Source organism: Carcharhinus amblyrhynchos, chromosome 11, assembly GCF_965287045.1.
Source record: "Carcharhinus amblyrhynchos chromosome 11, sCarAmb.v2.hapA, whole genome shotgun sequence".
Lineage (NCBI taxonomy): Eukaryota > Metazoa > Chordata > Chondrichthyes > Carcharhiniformes > Carcharhinidae > Carcharhinus > Carcharhinus amblyrhynchos.
The window spans coordinates 7,697,017-7,717,179 of NC_137334.1; the positions used below are offsets into that span (position 1 = coordinate 7,697,017).

At 40.8% G+C, this 20,163-nt stretch overlaps 1 protein-coding gene across 4 annotated transcripts in view; it reads right to left on the reverse strand.

Moving 5' to 3' along the window:
* LOC145349904 (protein FAM117B-like) overlaps positions 1-20,163 on the reverse strand; it is a 334,408-nt gene that overhangs the window by 175,636 nt on the left and 138,609 nt on the right. For all 4 annotated transcript variants that reach the window (XM_080198540.1, XM_080198542.1, XM_080198539.1 and 1 more), the window contains one exon: positions 200-351. In XM_080198540.1, coding sequence (XP_080054666.1) covers positions 200-351 — 152 coding nt within the window. The remainder of the gene's footprint in view (positions 1-199; positions 352-20,163) is intronic.

Sequence of the window (20,163 nt, forward strand, 5' to 3'; positions counted from 1 at the left end):
GGCATGCTGATTAAACTGAAATTTAAGACTTTTTTTTGGTCAGGCAAGGGTGTCAGAAAATAGAGAAAAGCCAGCTATCGCAAGTCAATATACAAATTAGCCATAACCCAACTTAGTCTCAAAATGGCTTGACAAACTAAACAACTTACTCAGCTTATCTACACCATGTAGAAACAAAATAGAGTTTAGCTTGACATACCTGTGTAGCTTTATCTCTCACACAAGGAGCAGAATGGCTGTGGACATCACGTGGCCACTGACCAGTGAGGTAAGGAGCTGCAAGTGTGTCCAATGATGATGTCCGGCGGATGCTACTGGAGGGGCTCACCAGAGGCTGACGTGATCTTTCAACTGAATATATAAGGGAAAAACATTTGCATTAACTATTTTCAGAAAATACAAACATTTTGACAAGTACATTTTTGAAGACAAAATGAAGTATACAAATTGGCAGAGGTTTCAACGCTTGAAATTCTCATCAAGATGTTCCTATGGTTCCAAAAGTAATTATTTCTGCCTTTCTTTTTATTCACTCCCTTACCATGAATCCTTGATGAGGTACAACAGGTCCATGGGAATTGATCCCCTTTTGGTACCTTGCCATCATTTAAGTATGAAGTTTGGAGTGAGTTGCAGCAAGCTATTTGATTAAGGGCATTACAGTTCAGGCTGATTCTGTCCTCGGATGACCAGACATGTGCAGGGCAAGCTAAAGTTAGACCCTGATGGCATGCGTCCCGGGGTACTAATAGAGATAGTGCACTCACGGTAATTTATCAAAATTCACTGGATTCTGGGGCAGTTCCAGCAGAGACATCTGGACAGAAATTGTCCCATTGGGCAGATACAGCATGGGTTCATGAATAGTAGGTCATGTTTACCTAATTGACTTGAATTCTTTGAGGACATTACAAGTGCGGTGGACAACGGCTAACGGGTGGATATGGCTCATCTGGATTTCCAGAAAGTATTCAACAAGGTGTCACATAAAAGGATGCTGCACAAGATAAAGGTGCATGGCATTACAGCTTACATGGATAGAGAATTACTTAACTAAAGAAAGTGAAGAGTGGGGATAAATGGGTGTTTTTCAGGTTGGCAGTGACTCGTGGTGTGCCTTAGGAATCAGTGTTGGGACTGCAATTGTTTATAATTTATATAGATGATTTGGACTTGGGGATCAAGTGCAGTACGTCAAATTTTGCAGATGACAAAAAGATGAATGGTAAAGCAAAAAGTGTGCAGGGAACACAAAGTCTGCAGAGGGATATCGATAGTTTGAGTGGGCAAGGGTCTGGCAGATGGAGTACAATGTTGGTAAATGTGAAGTCATCCATTTTGGAGTAACAACAAAATGGACTACTTAAAATGGTTAAAAAATTGCAGCGTGCTGCTGTGCAGAGGGACCTGGGTGTCCTAGTGCACAAGTCACAAAAAAGTTGATTTGCAGGTGCAGCAGGTAATTAAGAACGGAATTTTGTCCTTCATTGCTAGGAAGGATGGAGTTTAAAAACAGGGAGGTTATGTTGTGTATAAGGTGTTGGTGAGACCACATCTGAGTACTGTGTACAATTTTGGTCTTCTTACTTGAGAAAGGATGCACTGGCCCCGCAGGGGATGCAGAGGAGATTCACTAGGTTCACTCCAAAGTTGAGGGGGTTGACTTAGGATTTGATTTATTGTCATATCTATTAGTATACAGTGAAAAAACATTATTTCTTGCACCATGTACAGACAAAGCATTCTGTTCATAGAAAAGGAAACAAAAGAATGCAGAATATAGTGTTACAGTCATAGCTAGGGTGCAGAGGAAGATCCATTCAAAAGTCTGATGACAGCAGGGAATAAGCTGCTCTTGGATCAGTTGGTACGTGTCCTCAGACGTTTGTAACTTTTTTCCCAATGGAAGATGATGGAAGAGAGTATGTCCAGGGTGCATGGGGATCTTTGATTATGCTGGCTGCTTTTCCAAGACAGTGGGATGTGCAGACAGTGTCAATGAGTGGGAGGCTGGCTTAAGTAATGGACTGGGCTTTGTTCACAACCCTTTGTAGTTTTTTATGGTTTTGGACAGAGCAGCAGTAATACCAATCTGTGGTACAACCAGAAAAATGCTTTCTATGGTGCACCTGTAAAGGATGGAGAGAGTTGTAGCTGACATGCCAAATTTCCTTAGACTTCTGCGAAAGTAGAAGCGTTGGCGGGCTTTCTTAACTATAGTGTCAGCATGGGGCGACCAGGACAGGTTATTGGTGATCTAGAGACCTAAAACCTTGAAGCTCTCGACCCTTTCTACTTTGCCCCCATGGATGTAGATAGGGACACGTTCTCCTTTATGCTTCCTGAATTCAATGATTATCTCCTTTCGTTTTGTTGACTTTGAGGGAGAGATTATTGTTACTGCACCAGTTCACCAGATTCTCTCTTTCCTGTACGCCATCTCGTCATTGTTTGAGATCTGACTCACTACGATGGTGTCATCAGCAAACCTGAAAATCAAGTGGGAGGGGAATTTGGCCACAAGGTCATAAGTACATAAGTAGTACAGAAGGGGGCTGTGGACACGGTCTTGTGGGGCATTGGTGTTGAGGATCATGGAGATAGTGTTGTTGTCTATCCTGATTGTGGTCTGTGGTTATGAGGAGAGACTGAGGTGACTGGGAATATACTCATTGGGATTTAGAAGCATGGGGACAGGTGAGTTCTTATAGAATCATATAAAATTATGAAGGGAACAGAAAAGATAGAAGCAGGAAAGTTGTTTCCACTGGCAGTTGAAACTAGAGCTAGGGGGTATTGCCTCAAAAAAAACAAGGGAACAGATTTAGGACCGAGTTGGAGAGGAACTTCTTAAAAAGGGTTGTGAACCTGTAGAATTCCCTGCCCAGTGAGGCTACCTCGCTGAATGTTCTTAAGGCAAAGATATAGTTTCAAACAGTAAAGGAATTAAGGGTTATGGTGAGCGTGCAAGTAAATGGAGTGGAGCCGAGTCCACAAGATTAGCCATAATCTTATTGGATGGCAGAGCAGACTCAAGGGACCAGATGGCCATATTCCTGTTCCTAGCTCTTATGTTCATTTTAAGTAAGGATCACTAAACAGGTCTGAGACTCTGATTTGGATCTAAGAGCTTTAGTTAGAATAATACATCTGGTTCCATCAAGCCCATCTATTCAGGTATTCCACATATTACTTTGGCATGTATAATAATTGTGACCCCCCTCCCCAACCCCTCCATCCCCAACGGATCAGGAACGAGTTCACCTATTAACTGAAATCAATGTAACGACCCTGTAATGCTTGCAGAAAAATGAAAAATATTATTTGTGTTTCAATGATGTCATAATGTGCATTAATATAACATAAAACAACCTGAAATATTTCACAAGAGCATTGTACATTTGGTACAGAGATATGTTAGGATAAATAAATAATAACTTGGCCAAAGGGCTAAATTTTAAGGGACACATTAAAAAGAGAAAAGAGGGATAGAGGTGTGGAGGGGTTAAGGAAGGAAATTCAGGAGTGCAGCTGAAGGTAATGGCGAAGCAATTATAATAAAGGGGTGTGCAAGAGGCCAGAATTGGAGAACCACCATTATGTAATTGCTATGGAGCTGAAGATTACAGAGATCAGAATAGGTGAGATGGAACAGATGAGGCAATAGAGAAACTGAAAACAAAAATTTTAGAATTGATACGTATATGTTGGTATATGATGACTGAGCATTTCGATGGTTGTAGGGTTTTTCCCAAAACTGACTTTTTAATCTATTTACCATTCAATAATACAGGAGAGATGAAAATAGGCATGAGTTGCAGACAAATACTCCAGCAACTATTTTTTAAAATGCTTCAATTCTGGAACATTACAATGGCAGCTGCGTGGGCTAATTTCTAAATGCCAAACTAAATGCATTTAGTTTGGCATTTTTTAAATCTCCTTGGGGAACTAACCATCTTGCAATCACTCCTGCTTATCCATTTACTCAAATTTACTACTTATTAAATTCAGGCTTTAATGCTGAGTGGCTCATCACCTGTGTCTCTTCACTAGTGGAAAATATATAAACCAAACACAGTAAATGCTGATGATGATAATCACAATAGACATTGTAATAATTGTGGAAACAAACAGACTACATGCTCTGGGCACTACCTCAAATGCCCAAAAAAAAACCACCGCCTCTTGTTTGTGGTAATGTGTAGTGGCATGAAAACTGATTTCTAATTAACTACCACAATATGCAACATCCACTTTCACTCCCTTTTTCACACATCAATTCTTGCTCAAAACTATGGGTTTTGATAGTTGTAGTGAGGAAAACACTTTCAAAATACAAAACAAATTGACAGGTCTGGTAGGGATAAATCTTTTGTACATTAGGTGAATCCAGAACAGAGAAACAGATAAATGAAATCAAATCAAGGAAATTATTCTTCATATTAGAGCATCGAGAGAATGTGGAATATATAGAGTAAAACACAATCATGGATAAGAAGTTGGATATTTACTCGTGGGAATATCAAGTGAAGAAGCAGATATCGTAAAGTCAGTTGCCAAGTTAACAAAAATGGCAGAGCAACTAAATTTCTAGAGGAAGGGCTATGATGTAATCCTAATGAACACCAAATATAGTTTTTGCATCGGACTACTGGAAAGAATACATCAAAAAAAATCACAAGACAACACAAGTCACCCTCATGCAATTCATTGTGAATGTATTGCTTTAAGTCGCTTCCATAAATCAGTGACAGCATTATCACTCATACCTTCATCAGCTCAAAACAGCTTACTTCAGACATTCAAAATCTTAAAGAACCCATTCCCTTGTTTGCAAGGACACCGATGTGTACAATAAAACACCCTGCTTTGAGCTGAAATCAAAAACACATTCAAAAGGAGGCTTGTTGCCTCTGACAAACAAGTCATTTACTTTCGAAGGCTGCTTCCAATAATGCAGTTGCCATTGGAGGTAACCCTGTAAAACAGCTGGGAGTATAAAAGGGAAGAATGTAGTGAAGGGCTTTTTTTTGAGCAGCACTATCAAAGAAAAACCCTAACTAAGGCACAATTGGCATCCTTTAATTTTCCTGCTCATCAGCCTCAAATCTTTTAGCCTCTGGCATGGTCGACTGCATCCTCCTCCCAAATCATTCCTTTGTTCCCCAGCTTAGTGGATGACCCTCCTTTGATTTCTTCCTTAGAAAGAGTCTTCAGATGGAGTCTTCAGAAACAGCTTCTGTTTCCTGTTACTTCTGAAGTCCCCATGAAAATGGAAAGAATAGGAAAGTATGGAAAATACATCAAGATTTTTGCTTTAAGGGTTGAAGAGGGGTGGTGTGGAGGTGGGAAGGGGCAAAACATTCATAACAATTTTTTTTAAAAACACACTCCTGGTTGCACTGGGACTTTTCCAAACCATCATGCTAAACCTCAAAATGTTGGTATATATAGATCTCCCTATATATTAACTTTCCATTAATATTCGTTACCCACACTCCTTACGACGTACAGGAAACTAATGATAAAATGATTCACAAAGTTAATAAACTAGCTGTTGCAGATATTAAGCATAATAAAATTAAGTGGTTTAGAAGACAGACTGATTTTCATTTAAACTAGCTCATGTTCAAAGACAAAATCATCAGTTTTTGATTGAGAACAGGTGAATGTTATGTTTTATTTTAAACTGATCAATGAGTTTTGCTGATCATTGGCTCCTCATACGTTCCATCTTCAAAATGTCCTCATCCATCCTCTCAATAGAGCCAAACACCATTCAATGTTTCAGACACCAAAAAGGTTTGTCAGAACATTTATTTCCTTCTCCACGTCCCCCACGTTGCTGTCCAAATATTTTTAATCCTACGCCTCTCTCCACAAATGCTGAATGACTTACGTGTGTTTGTAGCATAGTGTTTCATTTCAGAATCTCTGTATCTTGCCTTCAGTTTTAGAAGTTTTTTCCCCATCATTAATTCCCTCAAGATACATAAGACTTACCCACTATGCCCATGTAACAGCAATTACTTGAATCATTATCACTTTCGCCATCAGTGAAGATTAATTTTTGCCACAAACCGTCAGCCTCATGATACTGTGGTCAAATGGACAACACCTGAGAAATTCGACCCAACATAAAACTGGACATTTTTAATTAATACAGCTAAAAAAACTGCTTCTATGAGGGTACCACAGGTCAAAAGCCAAATGGGACACATACCAGAACTATCTCACGTATCTAACAGGGTTACTTCACCTGAATAGTCAGGACAGAAAACCAGAATCCAGACCTCTTGTATAATGAATAGAGAAGCTCAAACTTTACAGTAGAAGAGTCATTATAGCCTGAAAAGCATGAGGAGGAACTCAACCAAAAGACATTATGCTTGCATATTCCTAATGTCAACTAGACTTACTGCTTTAAGAGAGATATGTACAACTAGGATGACCTGGCCTAACCTCATGGGATGTTGTGACCCACCCTTCCCCCTCATGCTGTTACCCCATTGGCTAAAAACCAGCAAACATTCAAAGGAAGGAAGGAAGGTTAAAAACAGCCATATTCAAGAAAAATTCCAGCAAAGACTCCACCAAACCCTCTGTGACCTGGGATGACACAAGAGGGGATGCAAGATCTATCTTCATGCTAAGAGGACTTTGAGTTTATCTGTCAACATGAGCTCAATGAATTAAATCCAACAGTTCAATTGATTTCACCAGACCAGGTAGAATGTACTTCTGAGGCAATTAACCTACTTTGGGAAAAGGTAACAATCCATTGTGTAAGAATTGTTTCTTTAATCCAAGTATTTTTAATAAAGCCAAGTTTGAACCACAGTCCTTTGTCTGTCTCAAAGTAAAAGCACTTGAGTGTCAAAGTGCCTGTAGAGAATATTTCAGAAAACAGTATATTGTTAGTAGCAGTCAGTAAGAATGCCTGCCATTTTAAACCTAATTTGAGAGCTTCCGGTAATTTATGAAATAACAAGGTTGTGCTCAAATCATCCAAGTGGACAAACGAATAAAAATACAGACAACACCATGACTAAAAAGGATAACCTTAAACACTATTACAATATTGGGCATTAGCCCATCACCCACAGTGTTTGCAAAAGGAGCAGAATATGTAAATGTCATCACATTATGTTGCAATGGTTATAAATGAAAACTAATCTGATAATTATTCTTTTTCCCCATCAGCTTTAATTTACTTAAAGCACTGAAGCCAGTTGCACAATTAAAAAGTAAGAATTTAGGCTGCGCAGAGCACTGGGAGTTAAATGGCATTTGGTAGTCAACCATAAAAGCTAGCTTTATTTAAATACTAGTTTGATGCTTGCATATTCTTCCACAATTTTGCAAACATCAAAATGAAGAACAAATATCTAATCTGTGCTGAAGCAGTGGGTGAGTGGATTGCTACTTTGGTTGTGGAAGTAGTTTGAACAAATACTTTTCCTTTCTCCAGGACAGTAGCTAACATCCACTTATGACAGTGGATATTTCCTACCAACTGTCTCAAAATGAGAATGTGCATGGAATGGAGAAAGGAAGAAAAGGCAAGAAAGTAAATTAGTAAAGATTCCAAATCTGATCTCAATGGGTATTTTACACCTCAGTTTAGCCATCCTGAATAACTGGAAACTTCACCTAATAAAGTACAAGAGCTCGACGTTCTGTACATGGTTAAACAGGAATGTCACAGCTGTAAATAAGTATCTGTTGAAAATCAAATGTAGGGTTTTGAAAGCCTTTCTATCACATTTCTGCAATAGATAATGACCCTTAGGAAAAGTAGCCTGTATGAAAGGAGAGTTTGTCAACCCCCTTCCTTTTCAAATTTAGGATAGAAAATTTAATGGTTCCATTGCTGTTTTAAGTTAGGTCCCCTTAAATAAAACTGTTATATATTACAGGCTACCACTTATCAGCCCAAGCCTGAAAGTTGTCCAGGTCTTGTTGCATACAGGCTCTGTTTCATTGAGCTCCGAATGAAACTGAACACTGCAATCGTGACTGAACATCCACATTCTAATCCTGTGAAAAAGCAGCTGAAAACAGTTGCACCGAACATGGTAACCTAAGAAATTCCCAGAGCTGACATGCTTCTCCAATAACCACAGCCATCTTCTTTTGTGCAACCCATGATGTCAGCTAGTGGACAGTTTTCCCCCATTCCCATTCAATTGAAATTTACTAGGTCTCCTGGTGATGTAGCTGGTCAAATGCTTCCTTGATGTCAAAGGGCATTGCCTCTTGCATCATCTCTCGAATTCAGCTTTTGACAGCATTGGTTCAATGGTAGACTTAACGAGGTCTGAAACAGAATGGTCCTGGCAGTCTCTAAAATGTGAAATCAGTGAGTGGAGGTTTGATGAATGACTGTTATTAATGGTACAATTGGCCACATCTTGTATCACAGAGTTCCCTGAGGGCAGTTTTTAGCCAAATTTAATTATCCTGAAGATGACTGCTTTGGTATTGTGTTGTGCATTAACATGCTGGGATTCCCCTGCATTGAGGGTGGGGTATTTTGGTGCCACGTTCGGAGCCCTTCAGTGGTCCAGTTGTCCACATCATTTTAATACACAACGTGACAATAGTTTTGATCAGATCCTTTGTTTGTGAGAATGCTTGGCTCTTTCTACATACAGCATGACGCTTCTGCAGTTGTGCGAGATCACCATTAGGGTGGCATCTTCTATTGAACCAGCTTTGACTCCTGCTTCAACTATAACGGTACAGTGAGGAATATGCTGGGACATAAGATTAGATTGTGGCGGAATGCAATTCTGCTGACCACCCATAGTGTCTCACGCATACATAGCTTTTGAGCTGCTTGCTCTGGTCTAGTCTAGTCTAGTCTAGGCCAACTGGAGGAAAATGTAGACAACTAGGTAACGGTGACTTTAATTACCTCAAGGTGGACGACAGCAAAGACGAAAACGTTTCAGTCTACTTCAATCCCAAAAGCAGCAGCAATAATTTGCATGTTTTTAATATGGAAAAGCATCCCAAGATATTAAAGGTAAACGATATTGGGAGTGACCAGTGTTTACTCAGATGGATTTTAAGGAAGACTTTAAAGGAGCAAAGGATGCTGAAAGCATAGAGGTTTTTAAAAGGTATTAAAATGGATGGATCCTAAATAGCTTAAGAACACAGCTGCTAAATGTGAGACAAAGGGAAGTTGAGATGCACCAAAGTCAGAGCAGCTGAGACTTTGAGGTGGCTTAAAAGCTGAAGGAGTTTAGGGGTGTGGAGTAGAAAGTCATTGAAAGGGTTTAAACATTTATATAGTGGCTGATAAATGGCAGCATGTAATTGTTATTTCTAGTTATTTCTTAGCTAAATAAATTCAACTTTTGCACTATTTCTTAAACTATGCAATGGCATGAAGGACAAATGATGCCTTTTGAAATCAAAGTGGCTATTTTCAGATGAAAGGTCGGAACTGAAATGTTAACTCTTTCTCTTACCATGTCTTGTTTGACCTGAACATTTCCAACATTTTCCCTTTTTATTTTAGATTTCCAACATCTGAAGTATTTTGCTTTTCTATTTGTATTATAATGTTAACAACTCCTTTCAAATTGCAAATCCTTAATGTACACAGCTATCCCTCGGTGTGCAATGCCAACAGAGTACATCTGCATCACCAATACCCTTGCTATGATTTCAGTTACGTTTCTAACCAATTACTAGGTTTTACCTTTGATGTTTCAATTAACTGATATTCTTGGTCCATCTGACAACCTCAATACAATTTAATTCCTTACAATGTTGCAACATTTCTCACTTCCATTCTCAGTTCCTCTCTGGAGCCCAAATCAAACCAAGATTTAGATCGCTGTATGTTGGAGCCTCTAACAGCTTATTCCTTATACTTCAGAGCAGAATGCCAGGAAGAAATAAAAACAGAGAATGCTGGAAAAATTCAGCATGTCCAGCAGCATCTGTAGAGAGAGAAACAGAGTTGATGTTCTGAGTTTGTATGACTCTTCAGATTTAAAGAGAGGGAGAAACATGATAGAAGTATATACTGTATGAGAAGGTGGAACAAAGCAGACAGTCAGTGATAGGTAGGAGCTCGGAGAGATTGCAACAAAGCTGCGTAAGGCACAAGACAAGGGAAGTGCTAATGGGGGAGTGAAGGAATATAGAGAGTGCTGATAGTATCATAACATTAAGGTAGCAGGATGTGTTAATATGAGAACAAAGATTAGTGCTCAGTGAAAGCAAAAGTTAAGAACAAATGACAGATGGTCAGTTCAGGAGTGGTGAAGGTTGTGTTGGGATTTTTAAAAATTGGATTTAAAAAGCTTTACTTATACTGCCTAATTGCAATCTTATTCCATTAACTGTAACGCACTCAGTGCTCCACTAATGATTAGATCTGTTTGTTCCAAGCTCCAAATACAGTATCACACCTTTTAGTCTTCATTACCTCTACATTCCCAATGTTGAACATAACCATACTCAAAACTGCAGAACCTTAATTGTCCCAGTGAAATCAGGTTTGTTTTAATATCCATAATTTCTAAAAGAATCTAGAAGGAAAAAATAAAAATATTGAATTATATAATCATTTTGCTGTGAGCAGGCATGTGGCAGAGTTCTCTTCTGGAAGAGTATAAAAACAGTCTAATTTCTGTAGTGTTGCAAAGGTTCATAAAGGAAACATTCCAGTGCAGAAGCCTCAAAACACTGCATTGCCAAACAGCTGTTCTTCAAGTAAGATGGGAAACAAATTCCAAGTATTGAATCCTTAATTTATAGCCACTGATCATTTGCTAAAAACCTTACGAAAGCAGAGATGTTGGTCAAGGACATGATCATAGTTGACTAATTTCTTCCATGATCACAGACTCCATTGGTGTGAACAAAACTGACAGGTCTCTCAAGATGTATAAAGTTATCCAAATCACTCTTTTGGGCCAGACAAGTGAATATAGCAATATCTTTCACTACAAATGGATTGCTGACAGCAGGCGAACACAAACTGTCAATTTCCCAAAGTACAGCGCAAGCTGGAATTTTCTATCCATTACTCAAGTTAATTCTAATGGGACAGAAATTGCTGGAAAAATAACAGGATACTACACTACTATACAATGTGAAAGAAAAGTGGCCAACCCATTCAGGGGAATAAGTGATAGATTACGACTTGCGAATCTGCTGGCCAATTTACACTGCTCTTGTAAGTGACATCACATCCCTCGCCTTCCTGTTATTTTTAATAACTTATTGGATTTTTTCATTAATTGTCCATTAAACAAACAAATTAGAGATAGAACTTAACAGCACAAATACTGATACCTGCATTTACCACAAAGTCAATCAGCCTTGCTGGCACAGAAAGGGAATAACTTAACCTGTTAAAACTCATTCTGTATGTAGTAATTCATTGAATCCCTACAGTGCAGGAGGCCATTTGGCCCTTTGAGCCTGCACTATTAGCAATCTCACCCAGGCCCTATCCACGTAACCCCACATACTTACCCTGCTAGTCCCCCTGACAATAAGCAGCAATTTATCATGGCCAAACTGAACCTGCACAACTTTGCAGCGTATGAAGAAACCCATTCAGACATGGAATAATAAATGCCATTTTTAATTTTCCTGACTTTACATCCACTTTACATCCAATTTGACAAACGTATCTTCCTCTTCCTGTTTATTTAACCCTCAGACCTCGTTGGTTAAGATATACTGTGGATATCAGATACCCAGATGACATGAATTGTCTTGATCTTCAAACTAAGCAAGACAAAGTTTTCAGATCATCACCCCAAAGTTAGAATGCAACTATAAGCAACATCAAGACCCAAGAACGAGTAACAAACACCTACAGTAGGTACATCTAACCCACAGCCCACAAGAAGCCCCTTACGTGGCCTCAGAACAACTATTAAAAATTCTGGTAAGATGGTCAGCAAGTTAGAAGATTTCTGCAGGGCAGTGTTCCTCCAATGTCAGTCTGTTCTTCTCTCGCATTTGTTGCTGTTGGGGTCATACAAACAAGCATAAACTAAAGCAGGAAAAGCCATCAAAGAAAGTTGTGCAATGTTGGTCGGAGCAATTGGATGATCTCCTACAGGGCTGCTGGAGTACGTGGACTGGTCATTATTTAAAAATTCCACGAACACCCTGAACGAGTACACCACTATAGTAACTGACTTCATAAGTGTGTAGAAGAACATGTGCCAAAGAAGCAAATCCATGTGTTCCCCAACCAGAAACCATGGATGAACAGTGATATCCACTGCTTGCTGAAGTGCAGGTTTGAGGCATTCAAGTCAGGCGACACTGACCTATACAAGAAAGCCAGATACGATCTGAGGAGATCCATCAAAGATGCCAAAACGCAATACTGGACCAAGCTAGAGGCCCATGTTAGCCACATCGACCCCTGCCACCTTTGGCAAGGTCTGCAAGACATAATGGGCTACAGGATGAAAGCATGTAAAATCGCCGACTCCAGAGCCCTTCTCCCTGATGAGCTCAATGCATTCTACACCCATTTTGAGCAAGAGGTCAGACAGCATAAAGCTGTATCTGCGGTCACCATTGCAGATGTCAGAGCAGCTTTCTTGAAGGTGAACCTATGGAAAGCAACTGGCCCGGATGGGGTGCCTGGACGTGCACTCAGATCCTGCGCAGACTAGCTGGCAGAGGTATTCCCAGACATCTTTAGCCTTTCTTTACAACAATCTGAGGTCCCTATCTGTTTCAAGATGACAACAATTATCCTGGTACCCAAGAAAAACCAAGCAGCATGCCTTAATGACTATCGGATGGTGGGTCTGACGTCCGTCATTATGAAGTGCTTCGAAACGTTAGTCATGGCACGAATCAATTCCAACCCCCCAGGCTACCTGGATCCACGACAGTTTGCCTACCACCGCAACAGGTCCACAGCAGATGCCGTTTCCCTGGCCCTGCACTCAACCCTGAAACACCTAGATTACAAGGACACCCATGTCAGACTCCTATTCACTGACTACAGCTCAGCCTTCAACACTATTATTCCCAACAAACTCATCTCCAAACTGTGACCTCCCTCTGCAACTGGATCCTGAACTTCCTAACTCACAGACCACAATCAGTAAGAATAGGTATCATCTCCTCCACGATCCTCCTCAACATCAGTGCCCCACAAGGCTGTGTTCTCAGTCCCCTCCCATATTCCTTATACACCTATGACTGTGCAGCCAAATTCCCCTCCAATTCGATTTTCATGTTTGCTGATGACACCACCATAGTGGGTCGGATATCAAACAATGACAAGACAGAGTACAGGAATGAGACAGAGAATCTGGTGGACTGGTGCAGCAACAATAATCTCTTCCTCAGTGTCAACAGACCGAAGGAGATTGTCATTGACTTCAGGAAATGGAAAGGAGAACATGACCCTGTCTACATCAATGGGGACAAAGTAGAAAGGGTCAAAAGCTCCAAGTTTTTAGGTGTCCAGATCATCAAAAACCTGCCAAGACTATAGTTAAGAAAGCCCACTACCACCTCTACTTCCTCAGAAGACTAAGGAAATTTGGCATGTCAGCTGCAATTCTCACCAACCTTTACAGGTACACCATAGAAAGCATTCTTTCTGGTTGTATCACAACTTGGTATGGCTCCTGCTCTGCCCAAGACTGCAAGAAGCTACAAAAGGTTGTGAATATAGCCCAATCCATTATGTAAACCAGTCTCCCATCCATTGACTCTGTCTACACTTCCTGCTGCCTTGGCAAAGAAGCCAGCATAATTAAAGACCCCACGCACCCCAGACATTCTCTCTTTCACCTTCTTCCTTTGGGAAAAAGATACAAAAGTCTGAGGTCACATACCAACCAACTCAAGAACAGCTTGCTGCTGTCAGACTTTTGAATGGACTTACCTTGCATTAAGTTGATCTTTCTCTACACCCTAGCTACGACTGTAACACTACATTCTGCATAATCTCATTCCCTTCTCTAAGGACAGTATGTTTTGTCTGTATAGCGTGCAAGAAACAATAGTTTTCACTGTATGTTAATATATGTGACAATAATAAATCAAATCAAAATACAGGAACAACTACGAGTATGTAAAAATAGACACAGTCTATTATCCGTAGAGGGCCGGGGCTGGAGACAGCAATAACAGACAGACACAGGCTAGACATACTCACAAATGGTCATACTTGTTACGCATTTTTCAAATTGATTTATTGCCACAACTTCATTTTTGCTTGCTTCTTTTCATATATTGCCCATCTCCTGTCCATGTCTCCCCAATCCCCTATGAGAAAAACTGAAATATGGTCCCAAACATGAAACAGCTGTACAAGCCTGATCTAGAGGGTGCCCTACATGTTAGTGGACACCCATAGAACCACACTGGATAATGTAGTCCCCAGTAGTCTCTACCAATTATAGAAGTAGCACAAAAAATTATGAATAGTGCCATCAAATGACACTCAGATGCTCAGTTCAGGTTTCACCAGAATCTGGACTCCAGAGCTAAGACAGCCTTGATCCAGATGTGGATGCAAGAGCTGAATGCCAGAGAACAGTCACTGCCCTCAAAACTTTATTTGACTAAATATAGTATCCAAAAGTTAATGGAGGTCAGAAGAAAATCACAGCCAACATGTATATTTTGGTGGTTGTCATCCAAGTCCGATCATCTCAGCCCAGACATCATTACAAGTCCTCTCAGCCCAATTACTGTCAGCTACTTCAATTACCTTAGCTCTCCCAGTACTTCACTGATGATTGCAGTGTTTAGTTCACACACAGTTCAGATAATGGAAAGCTAATTAAAGCTGATAACAGTAGCTAAACAAGCAGTTCCTGGATAGCATCATCATGGGACAGGTAACATTCACATCATACAAGTACTAAATAACGATGCCTCCCATGGAAAAAGTTCCTTTGTCCTTCAAAAGTACTATCCAAAGCCCCCATCGTAAGTATCTTGAGATCACTGTTGACTAGAAGCTGAACAGAAACAGCAACAAGATGTGGCTACAGAAGAGCAAAGATTGAGTACAATACAATGCAATGCAACAATTGATGCCACCTGACCAAAAGCCTAGCCAATTTAACAAGACTCAGTTAAGATTGTGATTTAGTATTTGCTGCTCAACGAGACAGGTGCAGCTGAGATACTCAAGCTCGAGACAATTCAGGACACTGGAGTTTGTTTAATGGTTCTTCAGTTCTGTGTCAAAGGTGTTGATCTCCATCAATATAGTAAAATAAAAGTAATTACTGTTGACGCTGAAATCTAACAGAAAATGCTGGAGAACTTCAGCAGGTCTCATAGCTATCATTCGGGACTTTTGTCAGAGTTAGTCATCCAGACTCAAAACGTTAGCTCTGTTCACTCTCCACAGATGCTATCAGAGCTGCTGAGATATTCCAGCATTTTCTGTTTTTGATGTTGTTCAATATGTTTCCCACTTGCCACAAATGAACAACTTCAATTTGACATATTTTAAGAGCCACCCGATACTGAATTGTGTTAAAGTTGCAGTGGTGCATGCAAGTACGGGTGCCATCATCAGATTGCTGCGTTGGATTTCCAAAATTGAACAAGGGAGAATCAACCATTTTGCTGTTCAGCCTAAGTTCCATACAGTCAGACAGTGCTTATCAAAACTTATTTCAATTGTCAGATTCTAATGACCTCAAAACTGAAGGGCCACTTGCTCAATGAAACAAGAGAAACAGTCCACCAATTTAACTATGTCTAACAATACGTTTAGACTGCAGTTCAGCTCTATGCAGTGCTGTGAAAGCAGAGCGAATGCTCTCTAAAGTTTCTTGGGGAATCTATAGACACAGAGGATGCTAAATGAAGAACTTCGTTTTGTTTAGCTGGTGATTGGCAGATTTTAAAAGGGACACTGAGGTGCATGTTGCTGGCTCAAAAATCTGGAACTCACTTCTAACTGCACTGTACCTATGCCACTTGGAGCCAGTGGGGGGCATAGCATGAAACAAACCATGACGAGAGGCACCAAAACGCAGGACAAATTTGAAATAAATTTCAAACTGAAATAAAAGATAAAATCACTTTTGTTTGCTGCATAGTAGAATGCTAGTTGAGCACAGTCTAATATTCTTGTTTTGCAAAATGTTTCTAGCTGTGTGTTGTGTGCATGTGCAGGTCAAATCCTCATGGGCACACCTAGTGGTCCAGAGGTGAGGGACAAGGAGCAAAGGTCAAAAGGGGGAGGAGAAGGAGCACGAGCACCTTAAATTTCAGGCATTCGTTGAGTGTCAATTGGAAACAGTCACCATCCACTCCTCTCAGCTTCACAACATTTTGCCATACTTGGTCCTGTACTGGCCCTCAAATCTACCACTGACAGCAACAGTTCAAGGTGACGACCATCAAAACCTTTGAGGGCTATTAAGGATGGGTAACAAATCCTTGCCTTGACAGGGACACTCACCCCATGAACAACTAAATAGGGTTTCACATTTGGTCCATGAAGCTCCTGCAAATCATTGTTGTCAAGATGCATTCTGACTCAAATGTCAGTCATATCAAATGCAGTTATGCTTCAGGACTCAAGTGCAAATTCACAAATAATTAATTTTAATGGACAAAATATTATCCATTCAACAATCAAATCTACTTTATGATCACAATAATTACTTTTGGAACATCTGTTGAAATCCATAAATAGTGTACATGAACTGTCAAAGAAATGTTATTTAACCATTTAGTCAAACTATTTGTATCTTGCTTATTTTGTGATGTTTTTACAACTTTAGAACAATTTTTGAATGCATTTTTTTTTGTAAAGGCACTAATTCATCCCTTTCTCCAATTACTAAATGCTGGAACATTTTGTTAAGTACATAGTCCAGACTAAATTCATTTCCGAATTTACATTTTGCCAACTAAGGCCAGAAAGAATTAAAGTTTTAGTTTTAAAGCTGGTGTTAAAATTGACCTGCAAAGTATTAAAATTAACCTGCAAGTTCTTAAGCATCAATTACTAAAGAGGAATGCATGGTCCATTCTTTTCCTTAGGTAGTCTTTGAAGATCAACGATGACTTGCTTCCAAGTCTGCTTCAGTAGGTTCTGAGATGGCTGCTGGGTGCAAAGTACAATCTGCACTCTGCCATACAAAGGCTTGTGTTAAGTTATTCTGAAACTATGTCAAGTTCTAAATTTCCCCACCATGGAAAATATCCTCTTACTTTCTACCCACTCAGAATGTTACATGTTTCAATAAGATCATCTTTCATTTTTCTAAACTCCAAAAATCATAGACTCAATCTTTGCATGTTCTTGAAGTCTTGTGATGTATTTGGTGCCTTCCTTACTGAACCCGCTCCATTTTGGTCAGTCCAGATCAAGGGCTTCCATGAATCGGTGGGGATGTTTGACCTATTTAAGGAATGCATGATCCATCAAACATGACTATCCAACTGATCTTAGCCAATTTAACTTATAATTTGGATTATCAACCTCCCGCCTCCTCCACCCTCAGGCTCTAAAAGCACAAGCAGCTCATGGACCTTTTCCTGTTGTGGAATGAGACCAATAGATCAACTGTGTCTTTTTCCCCCTAATTCAGTGCCTAAGTACCTGTAAATTTCATTCACTGCTGAAAAAAAATCTTTGATCCCTGCATCCATCACAAATGATCACCCTATCTCAAAAGGACGTGAATAATTTGCCGGATGTTAGAGATGGAAAGGTGGTAGGACTGGAGGGTCTCGATGACATTACTGTTACTAGAGAGGTGGTGCTCGGCAGACTGGAGGGGCTGATTGTGGACAAGTCCCCAGGACCGGATGGAATGCATCCAAGGGTCCTGAAAGAAACGGCAGAGGTGATAGTGGATGCCTTGGTGGTTATTTTCCAGACGTCGCTGGATTCCGGGGAAGTGCCGGAAGATTGGAAAACGGCTAATGTTACGCCGTTGTTTAAGAAAGGTGCCAGGCAAAAGGCGGGGAATTATAGGCCTATTAGTTTAATGTCTGTTGTAGGTAAAATGTTAGAATCCGTCATCAAGGAGGAAATAGCGAGGCATCTTGAGGGGAACTGCTTGATAGAGCAGACGCAGCACAGTTTCGTTAAAGGGAAGTCGTGTCTGACAAATTTACTGGAGTTCTATGACGATGTGTCTAGGGCGGTGGATAGAGGAGAGCCGGTGGATGTGGTCTTTCTTGATTTTCAGAAGGCGTTTGACAAGGTACCTCACAAGAGGTTATTGCAGAAGGTCAGGGGACATGGAGTTGGGGGTAGGGTGTTAGCGTGGATAGAGGATTGGTTGTCAAATAGGAGGCAGAGTGTGGGGGGTCAATGGGTGCTATTCGGATTGGCGGATGGTGACTAGTGGAGTGCCCCAGGGGTCGGTGTTGGGGCCTCAGCTATTTACCATTTATATAGATGATCTGGAGGAGGGAACCGAGTGTAGGGTGTCGAAATTTGCTGATGACACCAAAATTGGTGGAAAGGCAAATTGTGCGGAAGGTGGGGAGAGTCTACAGAAGGACCCAGATAGGCTGGGTGAATGGGCCAGGAAATGGCAGGTGGAATTTAATGTTGGCAAGTGCGAGGTGGTCCACTTTGGTAGGAATAATTGTAGGAAGGATTATTACTTACGTGGAGAAAAACCGCAACAGGCGATGGTGCAGAGGGACCTCGGGGTCCTTGTGCATGAGTCACAAAAACCCAGCTAGCAGGTGGGATGCTGGCCTTCATCGCGAGGGACATAAGAACATAAGAAATAGGAGCAGGAGTAGGCCATCTAGCCCTTCGAGCCTGCCCCGTCATTCAATAAGATCATGGCTGGTCTGTTGTGGCTCAGTTCCACTTTCCCGCCCTCTCCCCATAACCCTTAATCCCCTCTCCTATCAAGAACCCATCAACCCGCTTCTTAAAAATATTTAGCGAGGCAGCCTCCACCACTTCAACGGGCAGAGAATTCCAGAGATTCACCACCCTTTGAGTGAAGAAGTTCCTCCTCAACTCCGTTCTAAACCGCCTCCCCTTTATCTTGAGGCTGTGCCCCCTAGTCCTACTGTCTTTTTTGAGCGGGAAGAGTCTGGGATTGAATATAAAAGTAGGGAGGTCTTGCTGCGGCTGTATAGGGAATTGGTGAGGCTGCAGCTGGAGTACTGTGTGCAGTTTTGGGCGCTGTACTTACGCAAGGATATTTTGGCCTTGGAGGGAGTGCAGAGGAGGTTTACTAGGCTGATGCCGGAGTTGAGGGGGTTGAGCTACAAGGAGAGGCTGAATAAATTAGGCTTGTACTCATTAGAGTTTAGAAGAATGAAGGGAGATCTCATTGAGACGTATAAGATGATGAATGGGATGGATAGGATAGAGGTGGAGAGACTCTTCCTGCTCAGAAAGGATAGTAGGACTAGCACAGCCTCAAGATAAAGGGAGGGCGGTTTAGAACAGAGTTGAGGAGGAACTTCTTCACTCAAAGGGTGGTGAATCTCTGGAATTCTCTGCCCGTTGAAGTGGTGGAGGCTACCTCGCTAAATATTTTTAAGACGCGGGTTGATGGGTTTTTGATAAGAGAGGAGATTAAGGGTTATGGGGAGAGGGCGGGAATGTGGAACTGAGCCACGACAGATCAGCCATGATCTTACTGAATGGCGGGGCAGGCTCGAAGGGCTAGTTGGCCTACTTGTGCTCCTATTTCTTATGTTCTTATGTAACCTCCCTTGCCTTTCCCAAGTCTTTAAACCTGTTCTTACCTATAAATCTGTGCTCATCTTTCTCAATTTTTGCATTGAATTCTTGCAACAGATTTCCGCCTCCTTTGTAGGACCGAGTTGTTTTTTTTAAATCAATCACAAATAAAGAATGCAGGCATTGACAGCTGACTTTGAGGTACATACAGCAATCAGCAGGTAGAGAAAAAAACTTGAACAATATAGTATTTTCAACACCCACTGAACATCTCCATGCCTATAGCCAACAAACGGTCATCAACAATAATGTGAAAATATAGGGAGGCAGTCAGTGCTCGCTGGAGCAAACAGTTGAGGAGTTCTTAAAATGAGTGGCCAAAGACTTAGAGATATTCCCAACATCGTCTATTCCCAACCTTCTCCACTTAAAATATCCCAAGTCCTTTATAATGTTATCACAAATTTCTCAAATGTCACAGATTATCCCCCACAGAA